General features: G+C 33.4%; 1 protein-coding gene across 1 annotated transcript; it reads left to right on the top strand.

Moving 5' to 3' along the window:
• Positions 1-3,413: 3,413 nt before the first annotated feature.
• LOC117341101 lies at positions 3,414-20,009 on the top strand. Its single transcript, XM_033902935.1, has 2 exons — positions 3,414-3,651; positions 17,661-20,009. Exons 1-2 carry the CDS (start codon positions 3,481-3,483, stop codon positions 18,975-18,977), a joined length of 1,488 nt encoding a protein of 495 aa, XP_033758826.1. The 5' UTR covers positions 3,414-3,480; the 3' UTR covers positions 18,978-20,009.
• The last annotated feature ends 345 nt before the right edge of the window (positions 20,010-20,354 follow it).

The raw sequence follows: 20,354 nt of genomic DNA, 5'->3' as shown, positions 1-20,354 counted from the left end.
TTTGACAGTGAACACATATCTCCAATGTTATTCCTCGGGTAATAGTTTATCTGAGCAGACAATTTAATTTAAACATATATATTTGCTAAAATAGTGACAAGAGGTTGAACACGCCATCATTGCATACAATATTATACTTAATACGTATATACTAAACATCAATGCTTAAAGGGACTAAATGGTTAGATTTCAATAATTTCTACATGCATTTGATTTCCGGAAAGCTTTGTGATACTTGAAATTAGATTGTTTACAAAATTATGACACTGTTATGTTATTGTTATGGACACTTTTGAAATGTATAATTAACATAAAGTGCATAACTTTTTACATTATTTTAAATCGTATACCCTTTTTAATATATTATTTAAGTGGAAATCTAGCCATTTAGTCCCTTTAATGACCTTGATTTTTGTATCACTTAATTCCTTCTTTCTTCTTTCCCTTCCTTTCATAATTTTAAACAGTAAGCACGTGACCACATAGGCTATAAATACATTTCTGGAGGAACTGATTTATGAAAAGGGTAACCTTGTGTCATGTCCGTACCAGATAACAGGATGGAAAGAATTCGATTTCAGCGACATTTGTATTCAGTTATTTCAAAACGTGCAATGCATTGCGATTGATGTTTTTATCATCACGTCTGTAAATCGATATTCTATGTGCGTTCACTAAACTAAGAAATCGACACACCCATTTCATCAACGTCATCAACTTAGGAACCCCTTAACGTTAAAGGAACATTGCTTCGTTCGGACATTACAAACGTGCAAAGTTTCAATTAATAAAATCTATGCCTGAATGAGGACTTTATGAGCTTTAGTGCCTACCAGTTATGAAAATAACGCCAAATTGTACAGAAAAATTACTTTTCTTACACTCATACAGCCCGTTTTTGTGGTAAATAGTGTTACTTCGGGTCGAATTGAGATTTTTTAGAATTTAAAACTTGAAGCACCCTGGTTTCCCTTGAGAGTAAAACTGTCGTATCAATGTAAATATGATGATTTATACAACTTAATGGGGAAAATACACATTTCCCATTAAGTTTAATTTTGGTGACATTCACTTAATTCAAACGAAGGAATGTCCCTTTAAGTTTTCTCTAGGAAAGCATTAGAGAAGTTAAGGAAATGTCCCTATACCTAAGATTGTTTTCTAAATCAAAATAATCTGAGGAAGATTTAAAGTTGAGGGAGTTCCTAAAATTACGGAACGTTGTTGAAACAAACAAAAAAAACAAAAAAACCAAAAAAAACAACAACAAAAAACAACAAAAAAAACCCCAAAAACTGCATCATCTTCGAAGAACATGTTACTTCACAGATACACAGAGAATAAAATTGAAAAGACGATACGGTCGGATGAAAGAGTTCTCTTTTGCATTTGAAATACGTTTGAATTATTGCAATTCGTTCCAATCATAAAATCCACCCAAATTGACGATTGTGACAAACAATAAATAACTTTGTTAGTCGTCAGATATGTATGCGATTCACGGCACCGAAATTCACGTCCCTGTGATGAGCACAACAGTTCCATCGATAGAAGGGAGGCAACTCCATTTCCGTATCACCCAGTCACTGTCGTACGTTCAAAAGACTACAGGCACCGGCTTCTGGTAGTATTTATAGAAAACACACACACACACATATATATATTGTAAAAATAATTAAAAAAAAACACAAACCAGAAAATCACAAGCGCTTTCACACAGTGATGACGTCACAAATATACTCTTTCATTACACCTGTTCAAAGAGCTTGCTCTCAAAGCATGTGAAAGCGCTTGTGATTTTCTGGTTTGTGTTTTTTATTATTTTTACAATATATATATATATATATGTTTGTGTTTTCTATAAATACTACCAGAAGCCGGTGCCTGTTAATTATTGATAACTCAACACACCGGAAGTGGTTATCTCGACTGTATAGTGCCATCGGTACGTCACAAATCGTGACATAGTCTGTCGTGACATTCTGATCGTGACGAGGCACGAGTCTGTAGTACTGAGCGCTGCATCGTCAGTTCATTGAAGTCACGTGCTGTTTGATTACAAAGTGTGAGTGATGTGTTCCGAATGTCTGTTTACACCGGTAATGCTTCATACTCGGTGTCCTCTAAAATCTACCTTTAATAATGAATTACATGTTTTATAAAAAAAAAAATTTCGTTCTTTGTTTTATTTTCCACTGAAACAGAAATTCCTCTTAATGTGATTGCAACGTTACTGGTAATGGCAATTTGAATAATTACATGAGCGAGCTTGAATAAAAAATTTTCCACCATAAATATTTCCGGACTGGATACATACAGGAAGGAATGTCCAGACGAGCATGAAAAACAATGAACAGAAACATTACTGATTACATCAAAACATGGTACATCTCCACATCATCACTCTATATTTTGTCCTGAAAACAAAACACATATAATTTCAACGTTTTCTTATGGACCAGATGGTTTGATATGGCTAGGTTTAATTTAACACTGCTTCAGCTCTATACTTGTTTTTGAAAGGTGCTAATATTTTGTGTCCTGCAATGAAGATTCCCATTTCACTCTCTATTATACACACACATGTACATTTAAATTTAAGACTACAATATATCATGATTACACAATTGATGTGTTTAATAAACCTCATCTGCTATATGATGACTTTTGTTTATGCCGATTTATTTTCACGACTCCCTTTCTCTAGAACATATCCTCACTTTTGACCCCTAACAACGCTGACGAGACCTAGGACAAAGTGGCTCTAGGAGGATTATATACACACATGATTCGCCATAATATACTGCATCTGTTGTTAAAATCACGTTTAATGTAAAGGTGATTCTTACTTTATGTCAAATGTTAAAATCACGTTTAATGTAAAGGTGAATCTTTATATTAAATGTTAAAATCACGTTTAATGTTTAAAGTGATTATTACTTTATGTCAAATGTTAAAATCACGTTTAATGTTTAAAGTGATTATTACTTTATGTCAAATGTTAAAATCACGTTTAATATTAAGATGATTCTTACTTAATCTGCTTGTACAATCCCCTTGACGCCAGCTACACCACTGGGTAAATTGTTTCAAACAATGAAGTGGTTTTGAATTCGTTAAATTCTGGAGCTACAAGATAACGAGAATTTAAATTTCAAACCTGTACCTTAAAATAGAACGTGCCGTCCCGGAAAACGACCTTCAGAAAAAAAATACAAATAGTCGATACAAATATGTTGACAAATAAAAGATGGGGGATATATAGTGACTTAAAACGACTAATTCCCAAGACGACATTACGACACCGACACCAGTTTCTGTTTATTTAAATCTATTTGATCCAGTTACATTGATACACCATTTATATAATACACATCTGTAACTAAAAATAGAACATATACTGTCCTTTACCCGGAAGACTATCTCAAGTTCCGAGAAGTATCGCCGCCATATTGACAGACAGCAGCTAACCTTGTCGACATGGCGGCCCAGACACCAGTTCCTGGGTGTCCCCGCCATAAAGGGATGGGGTTTATTTATGTGTGTAAATCGTGTGAGGACGAGTTAATTTGTATGGACTGTGTTACAGAAAGTCACAACGGTCACAAGATTGGTAAACTGACTGATTACGTGGCGGACCAGAAACGGGAAATACAGCAGTATGTTGACAAGCTTTCCAAATCCGACATTCCTAAAATCAAGGAGGATATTCGTAAAAGTGAAACAAACGGTGGAGGATATCAGAAAGTTATCAGTGACATTAAACGTCAGGGGAAACAGATGAAAGACAACATCGATAACGCCATTGAGTTGTTAGTGAAGATGTGTACCGAGCTAGAGAAACTGAATAAAAGTGTTTCTGAGAAAAACAGAACTGCACTAACCAAACATCTGAGGGAGGATTTGGAACCAAAACTGGACAGATGCCAGCAGGTACTGACATCCGGTACAACTGTTGACGTCACTACATTAGCGCGGGAAATCAGGAATACCTCAATTGACCCTCCCTTTCCTCGACGTTTGCAGACATTGGAGTTCAAACCCGGGACCATCTCCACCGAACTTCTGGAACGCATGCTTGGTAAGGTACTCGTCGACGGAGAAGATCAGTCGTACAAACCGATTCCGACACCTGTGGTTCTGTCCGAGTTTAAGACGTCGTTCCCTTACGATGTATGTCGTACATGTCTTACTGGTGACGAGGCATGGTTATCGTACTGGAAAGATGAAAGTGTGTACCGGGTTGATTTAAAAGGCAGTGTGAAGGAGACTATCGAGTGTAAGGTCAAAGTCAGTTCGATCTCCGTATCCCCGACCACGGGTAGGGTGTGGTTCTGTGTGAAGGATGACCGAAGTATCCGGGAAATCACGACGGGTGGTGAAGTTGTTACACGCTTTAACGTTAACAACACACCGTGGTCTCTTTGTATCACTAGTGATGACATGGTGGTGGTGGGGATGTCGGGAGGAATACAACTGTACACTACAGACGGCCGGGCAGTGTCAGCTGGAGCGGGCCGTCCTTTTCGACAGGTGGCAGTAGACCCTCATCACATGGCGTCTAGTTCTCTGACCGGGGATGTAGCTGTTGTTGATAGTGACGGTGTAGGTTATAATGACTACATCGCTGGTAAGAAACCAGACAAACAGCCTGACGTCATCGTTATGGATAATCAACTAAACCTTAAGTTTCGCTGTAAAGACCTTGGTACAACCACATCAAACAGAAGTTCCAGTCAGTCATCAAAATTTTACCCTAGCGATGTTTGTTTTGATGGAGCTGGTGATGTCCTCGTAGCGGAATGGATCACCAAGTCGGTACTACTTATTGACGGGAATACTGGACGCTGTATGAGGACTGTTTATACATCCGATGGAAGTGCACCATTGTGTATCAGTCTACTCGAGGACGGTGCCCTCTGGGTCGGACAAAGGAACAAAAGAACGAAAATACTCAAATATGAATAGACATAAGACCGATATCCCTGTGTTGAACAATGCACAGTGTCCTTCAAATGCTGTGGATACCTGTACACGTGTATGTGTTTTATTTGAATTATATCCTAAATTGACGATTTCTTTTAACATTTGATTTCAAAATTGTACAAATGACAAGTTACTGATTGGTTTACCAGTTTATAATATGTACTTTTAACAATATATTGAATTGTTAATATATAGTCATCTCATTGAAAAAGAAAAAAAGAAATATTGTCAACTTCAAAAATAGATTAGGAAAAAATCTAACCAGATAGCTAGGTTTAGGACTGTCACAGCCAATTCTGCAAATCAGCTTCCGTTTTTTTGGGAACCGCGTCCCTTTTGGGATGTTAGCTGAGTAATTAACATATATAATATGCACTTAAATGTTACTTATTTCATTGGCTAAATTTATTATTGATATAAATGAGATAATTAAGTCACAATTTGTTTTGCCGTGCATTATTATTAATAATGTGTTTGTATTCATATTCTCTGCACTGTACTGTTTACGAGAATAAACAATTGTCATTATATACCGGAATAAAGAGTAATTTGTCTTTAGATTTAAAAATATGTAATTATGTATACACCCCCACTAAATTAGAATAACATAGGACTACAGGCGAAAAAGCGGAAATTTTCAGGGTGAGAGTTACTGGTGTAAAAGGAGAGGATTCCACCCCAAGCCGACACCTTTAAATAGTATACCCAGGTTCACTGGCAAATATATACACAAACTTCAGATATATAAGTTCATGTAGTTTTATTAATACGAAAGCCGGTTGAGACCATTTTCGTAGAAGAAAATAAAAAAATTTTCGCGTTATTACGCGAAACTAACGCGTTATATCGCGAAACTTTCGCGTAATTACGTGAAACTAACGCGTTATTACGCGAAACTAACGCGTTATTACGCGAAACTAACGCGTTATATCGCGAAACTTTCGCGTAATTACGCGAAACTAACGCGTTATATCGCGAAACTTTCGCGTTATTACGCGAAACTATCGCGTAATAACGCGAAACTAACGCGTTATATCACGAATATATATAGATAGCTATAGGAAGTATCGACTACTTTTGAAGAGTATTGACATGAGGCACGACAGTTTAGTGAGATTTTATTTTGAGCTTGGCCTATCCCAAGCTGAAATTTTGAGTTTTTTTAACAAAAGTGGATAGTGTTGTTTTCAGCAATTCAACACTTAAACGATATTTGAAACGATAGTGTTTAACAATAGGGAAATTAGTTCTCGGATATATCCGATGTTGCATTATTCATTCTCAATGAATTACAAAATTCTGGACAGAAAAACAACTTCGTTCTTGCCCTCCATCTTTAGAGTCATTATCTGATTCTCTGAAACCATTTCATACTCTTATAGAACCTGCTGCGCATAATAAAGCAAAACTTTCGTGATATTATACAATTATCGACCTGTTTTCAGGTGAATATTATGATCGATAAACTCGAGAAAATGATATTTCCCGAGGCCGAAGGTCATCGTGTTCACCTGAAAACAGGTCGATAACTGCTTTATTATATGACAAAACTGATACATTTTCATATTACAGAATGATTATCATTACCTGTCATAGGATTGAAAAAATAATAGTGATCGACCGGAGAAAAGTTCAAAATGACAATTAATAAGTCAAAGTCAACAATGAATTTTAACTATATTGTTTATTGTTACTTAAAATTCAACAAAATGTAAAACCTAAAACATGTAAGAATTCAGTCTATTAAACTCTGTCCGGGAGCACGTACCTACAAGTACATGTAAGCATACATTTTTGACGACATGGATAGTTGGAAATTCCCTTGTTACTATATTTGGGTGCGTAATCGAGTTGTTGGATTGTTATGTCACCCTGGATTTGACGTCAAGGATTGCGGAATAAGCCCTGTTATTATATTTGGGTACGTACTTTACTATTTGGTGATCATATATCACTCTGTAGCGAGAGGGGGCACGGACAAAAGCCCCCGTGGACATTAGCCTCTAGGACAAAAGCCCCTTCACACTAATCAAAAAGTAGACAAAAGCCCCTTTATAAAAATAAATATTTTTTATTGATTTGAAAAAAAAAATCATTGTCTGATTTTAGCAATGGTTATATTGAGTTAAATTAAGTGCTATATATACAAATATGTAAAAGTGACTTCAGTCACCAGTGGCTTCTGCAATATAAACAACCGCTTCAAACAACAACTTATTGAACTGTTGTATCAATTTATTTTTATATTATTTCTATGATTTCCTAAAATTACAATAATTATATTATAATTTGAGACACAGGTACTGAAAAAGGAACCTGCTGGCACCATGTAATCGGCGATTATTGATGAAATACTACTTGTATTATAACATCACTATTTACTATTAAAAATACAGATTTACTAATAGTATATAAAGTATACCAACTAAATTTATATAGACGGGGCTTTTGTCCGTGGGTGGGGGGCTAGAGTCCGGGGGTTGGGGTCGGGGTGTTTTGTCCTACACTGTAGCACGGCTTCGGGGTTGATAATAATATTTGTGCAAAGTGAGAATGTTTAGAATTGGCTAATCAGGAAAGGGGGAATATCACAGTCATATCATAGCCTAATACGCGTTAGTTTCGCGTAATTACGCGAAAGTTTCGCGATATAACGCGTTAGTTTCGCGTAATTACGCGAAAGTTTTGCGATATAACGCGTTAGTTTCGCGTAATTACGCGTAAGTTTCGCGAAATAACGCGTAAGTTTCGCGTAATAACGCGAAAGTTTCGCGATATAACGCGTTAGTTTCGCGTAATTACGCGAAAGTTTCGCGATATAACGCGTTAGTTTCGCGTAATTACGCGAACATTTTTTTATTTTCTTCTACGAAAATGGTCCCAACCGGCTTTCGTATATTAAGACAACACTATGTAAAACAAAATTTAAATACAAACATGGGGGAAAAATTATCCAACTCTGTCACGCACTCCAACACACATACTATATGACAACATGACAGGAGTGTTTAGTGAACTATCGGCCACGTGGCCCTACTCCTATAAAATACTCAGGTCTACACAGTACACGGCCATACTCCTATGTAATAGACGACGGTACCATAACCTACACAGCTAATTCATAGTCTAAATTTACTGACGACTACATGACTGACATGAAACCTACATCTATGACTGTGACTGGTAAACTATTCTATTCTCTATACCCTAACAGTTATTTGAAGCAATTATTTGAAGTGGGGGATGTTCCTGTTTGTATGTTGACTGGGTAAGCTGACTAGTCAAGCTTGTCTCTATATATGTTGTGTATTGTGTACCCCGATGAAACTAAAAACTGTAGCTCTAGCATTTTAGCGTGCCAACCACATCTTAATTTTAGCATGTATTCTATTGAATATTCCAGTGAATGGCGTTTCAAATTGTTAAATTAAAAAAAATGTGTACATACGTATATATCAAATGTATGATAGTGTTTTGTGTTGTCAGAAAAGAGCACTACAAAAAAGACATGATCATAAACAGGAATAGTTAAAAATGCGGTCTACTCATTTATGATTTAATATAGCCAAATCAGTAACCAAAGTATTTTGAGAAAAAAATTAAATTTTAAAAACCCTTTTTAAAAAAATTTTGGAATGGATCCCTTTAGCCCTGGAAAGGCCCCCCAAGTAAAAAAAAAAATTTTTTTTAAGCTGGGGCCCATTTTTTTTTTTTAAAAAATTTCCGGCAAAAAATGTAAATTTAAATGAAACTTACGAAAAACAAAATGTTGGGTTTGTTCAAAAAGAACTAAAAAGCCCGTTTAAAAATTTTATTTAAGTAATTTTTTATTTTTACAAAACTAAAATTTTTTTATAAAAAGAACTTTTTTTGTTTTAAATTTTCAAAAATTCTTTTTTTTCCTTTTTTTTTTGCAAAGGGGAGCAGTAACATTGGGTTTCGGATTTTTAAAATTTTTTTCTGAAAAAAAATTTAAAAAAGATTCCCTTTTTTGAAAGTCGGATGCAAAACAAATTGATCATTTAATTTTATCCAAACATTTTATTTTTTTTTTTTGGCTACAAAACAGATGGAAAATATTATACTGATTCGAATAAAAAATTTGTTTTTAAAAAAAATTTTTGATAAAAAACTTTTCCCTTTTCTTCTTTAAAAAAGGTCCTAAATAAAATAACAAAAACCGGAAATTTTTTTTTCCCAAAAAAAATAATTAATTCCCCCTTTTAATTGGGAAAAAGAGAGGGATAATAAATAAGGGGATCAAAAAAAATGTAAAAAGAAAAAAATAAAAAAAATTAAAATGTTTTTAATTTCTTTTTTGGGGGTTTGGGGGGGTTACCCCCCAAAATTTTGGGGGGGATAGTAAAAATTCTAAAAAACCCCCGTGTTTCTTTTTTTAAATTTTTTTTTTTGGGTTCAACCCACCCATCCTTTTCACAAAATTTTTATCTTTGGGCCATTGTGTCGTAAAAAAGGGTTTTTGGGTAAAAGGTCATAACCGCGATGTAAAGCCAAACAAACATTTTAATTCTTAAATTTTTTTTTCGGGGGGTTAGGTAAACATTGTTTTTTTTTTTTTTTTTTAAGAAAATTTCTTTTTCTTTTTTTATAAGGGTTCTAAATTTTTTTCCCAAAAAAACCCCGTCCGTGCAGTGACAATTTGTTTTTAAAAAAATTTTTGGTGTTGAACAAATGGTAAAAAATTTTTTTCAAAATTTTGTGTTCTTTTTTGTTTTTTTTTTTGAAAATATTTGTTTTTTGGGTTTTTAAGGGTTAAAAAATTTTCTTTTAAACTTTTTTAAAATAAAAAATAAAAAAAGGGTTTTCCCTTTTGGGATTACTATAAACTTTTTGTTTAAAATTAAGTTAATTTTCGAGGTAAAAAATTTTTATTTTAAAAATTTTTTGGTGATTAAAATTTTTACAGGAATTAATTTACAGTTTAAATTTGGGTTTTGAAAAGGTGCCCCTTTAATTAGTTCTTTTTTCTTCTTTTTTAAAACCATACCATTTTTTTTAACCACAGGCCCAAAATTTTAACTGCCAAATACCCCCCCTCCCCGCTTTTTGGGCCAAAAAAAACGGGGGGGCCATAATTACCAAAATATATTTGGGAGACCCCCACTATCTCGGTTTGCCATTGGAATCAAATGCAAAAAGGGGTTTTTACGGGCCTGCAAAAAACCCCGTTATTTGATAATTTTTTGCCCCCCCTTTAATTTTTTAAATTTAAATAGGTTCAAAAATTTTCGAAGGGGCCCATTTTTCCGTAAACCCCCCAAAAATTTGGGAAAAGTTTATTAGCGAAAATTTTTTTTAAAACATATTAAAAAAGGGCAATTGAAAACAGAACCAATAGTAAACAAACTCAATTTAAAATAAGGGGTTAAGTTTAAATTTTTTTTAACTTTAAATTTAAATTTTGGGGGGAAAAGAGGTTTAAAATTGGCCGTTTGTTTTTTTTGGGACACTTTTGAAAAAATAACTAAGGTAATTTTTAATTTTTTAAACGTTCCCTTTTTATAATTTTTAAATTGGGAAATTACCTTTTACCTTTTTAAGCCAAAATTTTTTATACTTAACCCTTTTTTTTTTTTCCCCTTTTATTTAAAAAAACACTGAGTTTTCAAACTTTTGGGAGGAATGTTTTTAAAAAACCCTTTGTTTTTTGTAAAAACCCCGGAGGGAAAAATTTTCAAGGGACATTTTTTCATTTTAAACGTAATTTTTTTATTATTTTTTAAAACAATTTAAACTTTTTTTGTCTTATTTAAAAATACCCCCTATTTTTTCCCCCTTCAAATTAAACCCCTAAATTTTAAAGGAAAATTTTTTTTTAAAATTTGAAAAGTTTAATTTAAAAAAATTTTGGGGGAAAATTTTTAATTTTAGCCACCAGTTTAAAAAACGAAAATTGAAAAAAAAATTTTTTTAACTCAAAAACCCCCGTTTTTTTGGAAATTTAGGGGGGAATGAAATTTTTTTTTTAAAAACCCCCGGGCCCTTAAAAAAAAAGGAAAAAAAATTGTGTTTAACAATTTAAATAAAAAATAACATTTCCCATTAATTTAAGGGGGGTTTTCCAAAAAAGGGGAAAATGTCCCAATTTTTTTTAAATTTTTTTTTTAAAAACCCCGGGTTTTTTTTAAATAAAAACTGGGGTTTAAATTGGGGGATTTTTAAAATTAAAAAACTTTTGAAAAAAAAAAAAAAAAAAAAAAAAAACAAAAAAAAAAAACCCCAAAAAATATTTTGGAACATTTAATTCAAGAAAAAAGGAAACATTAAAAAAAAGGCCCCATGAAGATTTTTTTTTTAAAATTTTAATTTAAAAATTGAATTTTCCTAAAAATCCCCCCAAATTGGACAAAAAACAAAAAAAACACCAAAATTTGCATTCAGGAACGAAACGCCGAGGCACCTTTCCCATAAAGGGAGGAACCCTTTTCCCGTTAATCCTTGACTTAAAGTAAAGGGGTTCGGAAATTTTAAAAAACCACCAAAATTTTGAAAAATTAAAAAACCAAAAAAAAAAAACTTTTGTTTAAGTGATTTACGGGCAAATTTTAAAAATCCTTAAAAAAGATTTTCTTAAAAGGCAACCCCTTCCCGTCCCCATGGGAAATTTTTCAAAAAGGAGGTTTTTTTTTAAAACTAAAAAAAAATTTAAAATTTTAAAATTTACCAAAAAAAAGGGCCCCAAAAATAAAGAAAAAATACTGTCATAAAAATAGTTAAATAAGAGGGGGTAAATATTTCAAAAACCCTAACCCAAACACTTGAAACCCACCATTTTGTTTTTTAAATTAGATCCATTTAAATTTGTAACCATTAAAATAACCCTCAAAAATAAAAAATTTTCCCCCAAAATAAAAGTTCCAAATAGGTTTGGACAAACCCCCTTTCCCAGCCCCCAAAAAACCCACCGGGGTGGATAAAATTTTTTAGTTACTTGAACATTAAATTTTATAAACGGGTTTAAAAAAAAATTCGTCCAAGAGGAAAAGTTGGGGGGAAACCAGAAAGGGAAAAACAGAATTTAAAGCCCCAAACCAAAATTCCCCCGGGGGAAAATTTTAAAAAAAAGGTGGGAGGTTTTTTTAGAAAAATCGGGGAAAAAAAAAACCCCCAAAAATTCCGGGGGGGGAAAGGCCCGGGGGAAAAATAAAAGTTTTCCGAAAAAAAATCATAAAAACAAAAAGGGGGGAAACAAAAATCAATCCGCATAGAAGGAAACCCGTTGGCACTACTTTAGCCAAATAGGAATATCTTAAAACCCCCCTTTTTTTGAGATTTTAAACCCCGGGACTTTACCCTTGGAAGCTGCGGGGGAGCCAGGAAAAAATCGTAAAAACCCGACCCAAAAACCGGGGGGTTTGTTTTTAGACCTTTTTTTTCGAGTTGCGACATGCCACGGGAAAATTTTTTGCCCGGGGAAAATTTGGGTTAAAAAAAAAAGGGCAGTGAAAAGGGATTGGTTGGGGGTAAAAGACTCGTTCCCCCCAAAGGGTGGGTTGGGGTTTTGGGGGAGCCCGTATCCGGGAAATAAAGGGGGGTTGGGTTTTGCATTTCTTTAAAAACCCCTTTTTTGGTTCAAGTAGGGGGTTTTTGGGGGGGGGGAAAAAAGAACCAGGGGGGGTTTTTGGGGGGGGCGGTTTTCCCCCGGGTGGATTTTCCTCACACTGACGCACCCCGCCGGGGTTACTGTGTTGACGTGGTATGGGAAATAAAATCCTTAAACCCAAAAAAAACAGCCCCGTCTGTGAGGAAAACTAAATAAGTTTTTTTAAAAGACGGGGAAAACTCCGGAATTTTTTGGGTAGTTAAAATTTTACCCGAATTTTGAAAAATTTAATTCCTCGTAAGGAAATTTTCCCCAAAATTTTTTAAAAAGGGGAAACCCCTTTTGGGGGATTTTAAAAAAAAACCCCCCTGGTTTTTATGGGGGGTACCCTCGGGTCGGCCCCCGGCAAAGCGAAATATAAAAGAATGACAAAATTTTGGGTTTAAAAATCCAATGAAATTGGGATCGTTAACGGTGGGGTTTTTTGAAAAACGCTAAAGAATTTTTTTAAAATTTTTTTTAAAAAATTTTTAAAAAAATCAGGGTTTACAGTTTTTGACTTTTAACTATTTAAATTTTAAATTATATCTCTTCATTAAAAAGAAAAAAAATTTGTTTTTAAAAAAAAAAAGGGAAAAAATTTCCCAAAAATTTTTTTGGGACTTACCCCAATTTGTAATATTTTTTTTTGGGGAAAAAAAAAAAAATGGGTTTTTATTTGCTAGAAAAAACAAAAGCATTAAATTTTTCAAATTGGTAAATTTTTTTTTTTTGGGAAAAATTAAAGCTAATTTTTTCCAATTTTATTATAATTTTTTTATTTTTTTTGTATGTTAGAAAATAAAAAGTCAAATGGTAAAAGAAATTTTTTTTAATTTTATTAATTATTGAAACTTACAAAATAAAAAAAAAACGGGGGAAAAGGGAAATTTTTATGGGGAAGGGGAAAAAAGGGGGGTTTTCCCAACCCCCCTTAAAAAAACCCATTTCCCAAAAAAAAATTTAAAAAACCAGTTTTTTTAAAATTATTTTTTTAAGCAAATATTAAAAAAAAATTTAAAACAAAATAAAAAAAAAAAATTTAGAAAAAAAATTTTTAATTGAACCATCAATTTTATGAAAAACCCTTGGGACTCCAAAAAATAGTTTAAAAACCCCGGGAAACCCGTAATAGACGACGGTATAAAAACCTACCAGTAATCATATCTAAATTTACTGACGATACGGACTAAAAAAACATTTTACTGGAAATTCTTTCTCTTAAAAAAAATTTTGAAAATTTTGAAGTGGGGGATGTTCCTTTTGATGTGAGGGGAAAGCTGAACGTTTTTATAAAAAAAATTTTTTTTTGGGGGCCCAAACTTTTAAATTTTTGATTTCATTAATTTATAAGGCGTTAAATTTTAAATTTAAAAAATTTTCATTTAAATTTAAAAATTTTTTTGGTTTAAAAACCAAAAAAAAGGTTTTAAAAAAAATTTTAAAAAGCTTATCTTTTAAAGAAATATAAAAATTTTCCAAAAATTTATTAAGAAAAAAACTCAAATTTATGGAAAATTTTATTTAAAAAAACTTACTGCCCAAACTTTTGCCCTACAAAAAAGCCAGGCCAAGAAATAATATTTGTTTAAAGGCATACGATAGGCCTATTTTTTTTTTTTGTAAAAATTTTCAGGAAAAAAAAGCAAGTACCATTTCAAATGAAAATCTGTCCTGCAAAACAACAATAAGATTACAGGGGTAAGGAAAAACAATTACGTATTTACTACGGTAAGCTCCCCCCCAATCATTTATTTGACTAGAAAAATTTTTACTTTTTTAAAAAACCTATAGATTCCGGATAAAAAATTTTCTCAAATTGTGTTTTTTCGTTTTAAAATTAAAAATTTTTTCTTTCTTTTTTCTTTTTTTTTTACAGCTTATTTACTAATGGTTGAGCATGTACTTTAAAAGCTGGATTTTTTGAAATATTTAATTACGGATGAAAATAAATATTAATAAATTCCCCCTTTTTGGCAAGTAGGATTCATTAAATAAAAGTTGATTTTAATTTTTCCCCCGGGAACGTAGGGTATTTATTTGGATGGTGTTTGTAAAAAAAAAAATTTGGGGTTGGGGGATTTCATCAAAAAATGTTTAGTGGTACAAGTTAAAAATCGGAGCTATAAAAACCCCATTTAAAACCCTGTGTCTATATTGGAAAAAAGATGACTGGAAGATAATGCAAAAAAACAGACTCGGGCTCTCCCTCTCTTTCAACAAAATTTTTAATGTTGACAAGGTTAAGGGGGGAAAAAAAGGGGATAAAATTAAGGCCCCAAGGAAGTTTTAAAAAAAATTTGCTTTAAATTTTTTTTGGGTTTTTTTTTTAATGTACATTTTTATAAATAAAAATCCCCAAAAAAGTTTAATTTTTTTTTTTACACTTTTTTTGTCACTTTTTTCTTTTCCTTGCCAAATGAAAAAATTTTGGAAATATTGGAAATACGGGGGTTTTTTTTTTTTAAAAAACTTGGCCAAATAAATTTTGTTTAAAGGGGAATGGTTGTAAAAGTTTTTTTTAAAACAAGTTTTTGAAAGGGGTTTTTTTTTGAAAAAATTTTTTAAAAATTTTTTTTAAAAATTTTAAAAAAAGGGGAAAAACTTTTTTTTGTTTTTTTAAAATTTTTTTTGGATTAAAAAATTTTTAAAAAAACCCCTCTTTGGGGAAATGTTTAACAAAAAAATTTTTTTTTAATTTTTTTTTTTAAAAAAAAAAAAAAAAAACCCCCCCCTTTTTTTAAAAAATTTTTTTTTCCATTTTTCGGTGAAAAATAAGAAAACTTTGGGCCCTTTGAATCGGGGAAAAAAAAGGAAAAATATTTACATGTTTATGTGTCATTTAAAAGATGCATCCACTTTCAGCTTGCATTTAATCAACTTTGTTCCCTTTTTAACGCATTCTGCATTTTCATTTTCCATAGTTAACCCAACACTACTTCATCTTGCCCGTAACGCCACCTGCGGTATATCGGGGGAAAAAAAATTTTAGGTATGCCGATAAGTTACCGAAAAATGTACGAAGGGGGCTACCCCACTATCTCGGCCCAAAACTTTTTTTCAAAACAGGAAAAAACGGGGAAAAGACGGACAATTGAAAAACCGTCGAAAAAAACCCCCTTTGGCCCAAGAAAGTCCCCTTAACAATTTTAATTTAAAAAGGTTGGATTTTCTTGACTTTCGGGGAATTCCTGTTTCCTTTGGGAAAGTAACAAACTCCCCTTTTTTTAAATTTTATTTGGGGAATGCAAAATTTAAAAAATTTTGCTAAAATATTTTCAAAAATTAACACCCCCATTTCTAAAATTTAAATTTTAATAACTAAAAATCAATTTTTTGGGGGAAAGGTTTGATTTAATTAATTTTACAATTTTTATTTGAAAGTTTGGAACTTGAAATTAATTTTTAAAAATTATGACATTTTTTTTAGTTTTAAAACCCTTTTTTTAAATTAAATAAAATAAAAAAATTTTTTTTTTAATGAAACCCCCTTTTTTAATTATTTTTCCCGCCTTTTTTTTTAAGACCTGAGATCCTAATTTTCTTTCTTTTCCCCCTTTTTAAAAAAACTGCCCCGTACCGATGGAAAATTTTATTTCGGGGGAATTTTTTTATAAAAGGGAAAAATTGGGTTTGTTACAAAACCGTGGAAAAATCGATTTCCAAAATTTTTTTCATTTTCAAAAAAGGAAACCCCTTTTATTTTTTTAAAAATCTTAAAGAAAATTTTTGTTTTCCCCTAAACTAAGTCCCCAAATTCATAACTCATCAATTAGGACCCCCTTAATGGGCTTGTCTTTCGGAAAAAAAAACGTAAAATTTAATAAAAAATCTTTCCCAAAAGGGCTTTGGGTTTTAGTGTACTTTGGGTAAAAGAAAAATTTTTGAAAAAAAAAATTTTTACACCTTTCCCCTTTTGGGGGAAAAAAAATTATCGGGGAAAAAAGTTTTAGAATTTAAAAATTAACACCCTTTTTTCCCTAGGTAATGGGGGATCAATTAAAAGAGAAATTTTTTTTTTAAAAATTAAGGAAAAAAATTCCCAAAAGTTTTAATTTTTAAATCATTTAATTTAAAAAAGATTTTTAAATTTTTTAGGAAAGGTTTGAAAAAAAAAAACCCAAAAAAAACAAAAAAATAACTGAGAAATTTAAAATTAAGTTCCAAAATTAGGAAGTTTTTGAAAAAAAAACCCCCAAAAAAAAAACCCCCAAAAAAAACATTTTGAAAAAATTTATTTTACAATACACGGGAAAACATTAAAAACGTATGGGCGGGGTTTAAAAAGGGTTTCCGATTTTTTTCTTTTTAATTTTTTGCAAACGTTTCCCAAACATAAACCCCTCTTTTGCACAAAAATAAATTTTGTCGTCAAATTTAAACCCGGGGAGTTAGCCCATACACAACAACCCTTTTAGAAAAAAACCCCCATCACCCCGTAGGGGGGTTTCTTCAAAAAAATAACACCGGTTTTATATTTAAAAAGAAAAACTACCCCTTTTAAATTTTTGAAAACAAAAACACAAAGAAAAATCAAACTTTAATGTTTTAAAGGGGTTTTATTTGAAGTTTTAAAAAACGTTTTTTTAAAAATTTTATTAATTTCGTACAACCCCTTTAATACAATGGGTAAATGGGTTTAAAAAAGGGTGGGAATTGTTTAAAGGGGTCAAATAAAGAAAAAATTTCCCCGTTTAAAAAAAAGTCCGTCCGGGGAAAAAACCTTAAAAAAAAATCTGTTAAAAATAACAAATAAAATTGGGGAAATTTTTCTTAAAACGAAATTCCCCCCATTTTACGCAGCACAATTTTTTTTATTTTCCAGCCAGTTTTGGGGCCCCCTTTTTAAAATTTTAATAAAAAAGAAAATTTTGCCTTAGAAGGGCTTTACCCCCAAAGTACCGCCCAAGAAAACAGTTACCTGGGCGACTGGGGAAAAAACCCCCGTTCCCGGGGGGGCCCCCCCAAAAAAGGGGGTTTTTTTTGTTTAAAAGTGAACAAATTTTTTGGGAGGTAAGAAAAGTAACGGGCCCAAAAGGAAACGGGTTAGGGGGGGACCAGAAAACGGGAAATACAGCAGTATGTTGACAAGCTTTCCAAATCCGACATTCCTAAAATCAAGGAGGATATTCGTAAAAGTGAAACAAATGATGGAGGATATCAGAAAGTTATCAGTGACATTAAACGTCAGGGGAAACAGATGAAAGACAACATCGATAACGCCATTGAATTGTTAGTGAATATGTATACCGAGCTAGAGAAACTGAATAAAACTGTTTCTGAGAAAAATAAAACTGCACTAACCAAACATCTGAGGGAGGACCTGGAGCCAAAACTGGACAGATGCCAGCAGGTACTGACATCCGGTACAACCGTTGACGTCACTACATTAGCGCGGGAAATCAGGAATACCTCAATTGACCCTCCCTTTCCTCGACGTTTGCAGACATTGGAGTTCAAACCCGGGACCATCTCCACCGAACTTCTGAAACGCATGCTTGGTAAGGTACTCGTCGACGGAGAAGATCAGTCGTACAAACCGATTCCGACACCTGTGGTTCTGTCCGAGTTTAAGACGTCGTTTTATTACGATGTATGTCGTACATGTCTTACTGGTGACGAGGCATGGTTATCGTACTTGAACGATGAACGTGTGTACCGGGTTGATTTAAAAGGCAGGGTGAAGGAGACTATCGAGTGTAAGGTCAAAGTCAGTTCGATCTCTGTATCCCCGACCACGGGTAGGGTGTGGTTCTGTGTGTGGGATGACCGAAGTATCCGGGAAATCACGATGGGTGGTGACGTTGTTGCACGCTTTAACGTTAACAACACACCAGGTTCTCTGTGTATCACTAGTGATGACATGGTGATAGTGGGGATGTTGGGAGGAATACAACTGTACACTACAGACGGCCGGGCAGTGTCAGCTGGAGCGGGTGGTCCTTGTCGACAGGTGGCAGTCTGGCCACATCACATGGTGTCTAGTTCTCTGACCGGGGATGTAGCTGTTGTTGATACAGATGGTGTAGTTTATGATGACTACATCGCTGGTAAGAATCCAGACAAACAGCCTCACGTCATAGTGATGGATAAACACCTAAACCTGAAGTTTCGCTGTAAAGACATTGGTACAACCACATCAAACAGAAGTTCCAGTCAGTCATCAAAGTTTTACCCGTACGATGTTTGTTTTGATGGAGCTGGTGATATCCTCGTAGCGGACTTTGTCACCAAGTCGGTACTGCTGATTGACGGGAATACTGGACGCTGTATGAGGACTGTTTATACATCCGATGGAAGTGAACCATGGTGTATCAGTCTACACGAGGACGGTACCCTCTGGGTCGGACACGAGGACGATCGAACGAAAATACTCAAATATAAATAGACATAACACGTGTATCCCCGTGTTGAACAATGCATCAATATTCACCAACACAGAGTGTCCTTCAAATACTGTGGATATTATGATAAAGTGACATTCATCATAAGTTGGTAATTAATTATCTTGTACATATGTATATGTCTGATTTGAATTATATCTTGTCCTAAATTGACGATTTCTTTCCACAGTTGATTTCAAAATTGTATCAATAATAACTTACTGAATGGTTTACCAGTTTATAATATGTATTTTTAACACTATATTTAATTGTTAATCTATAGTCATCGCATTTAGAAATGAACAAAGAAAGTAATACATTGTCAACTTCAAAAGCAGACCTGGAAAAAACCTTACTCGGTCGTTGTAGATAGTTCTAGGATTGACACAACCAATTCTGCTAATCAGCAGCTGCTGTTTTCTGGGAATCTAGTCCCTAAGGAAAATGGGTTACTGTGGGCTGTACATGAGTAATCAACATTTGGAATAAATACTTCAAATATACGAGAGCAATTTTCTTTAGATATGAAATACATATACATTTTTAGTCTATACACTCCTGCTAAAAAAAGTATAATGTATGACTACACGTGAAAAAGGTGGGAATTCTCAAGGTGCGAGTTCCTCCGTCCCCTGTAAACATCCGGGTCTTTTAAGTACCAATGTACTCGTACCTGTACATTCATGTATCACTTCATCCGTTTTACGGAATTATGATGAAATTATTTTCTCCTTGATATGCTACGCCAATGGGTGGCGCTTTGTGTGCATTTGCACGTGGTACGAGTGGTACAAATACGGGCCTACACCTGCCTTAGTACTCGGGAGTGTCATTCAGGCGACACAGGTAGCATGGTACATAAGTATTTTTTGATAATTATAGGGTAAATTTGCTATCGGTCGTTTGAGAGCATAACTCTTTATATGAAGGTATATTTAATTAGTTGGAATCTAATGGCTTTTGATATTTGACAAAAGTTTTCTGATTTGATTAAATCATGCGGTAACTATGTCGCCGTTAAATGCAAAAAAAATGTGCATCTATGTGTTTGTGTTCTGTACATCATATTGGATAAGTTAAAGGGGACCTGTCATAGCACCTAGTCCATAATATTATTTCGTATGTAGCGAACATTTTCAACTTTAAGTTGATATGAATTTTACATCATTTGAACTTCAAATGAGCTGATGGAGTCAGAAGTAATAAAGTAGAATAATCAAGTGCGCGAGTCCTTCTACCTCATTGGGGCAAGTGAGTCTATGACGAAATGCTACGTCCGTCGTACGTCCGTAGTCACGTTTTTAATTTAAACGACTTCTCATTAACTATGAGGCCAAGAGCCGTTATATCAGACACAGGGACTTGGCACGGATACTTAATCA

The sequence above is a fragment of the Pecten maximus genome, chromosome 13 (assembly GCF_902652985.1).
Source record: "Pecten maximus chromosome 13, xPecMax1.1, whole genome shotgun sequence".
Lineage (NCBI taxonomy): Eukaryota > Metazoa > Mollusca > Bivalvia > Pectinida > Pectinidae > Pecten > Pecten maximus.
Note: the sequence above shows the minus strand (reverse complement) of the source record. Positions and strands in the feature narration are given on the sequence as shown.

Coding starts and splice junctions, on each gene's coding strand:
- LOC117341101 (XM_033902935.1), top strand. CDS start 3,481: ATGGCGGCCCAGACACCAGTTCCTGGGTGTCCCCGCCATAAAGGGATG. Junction 3,652..17,660: donor TGGCGGACCAGAAACGGGAA/ATACAGCAGTAT, acceptor AGAAAACGGGAA/ATACAGCAGTATGTTGACAA.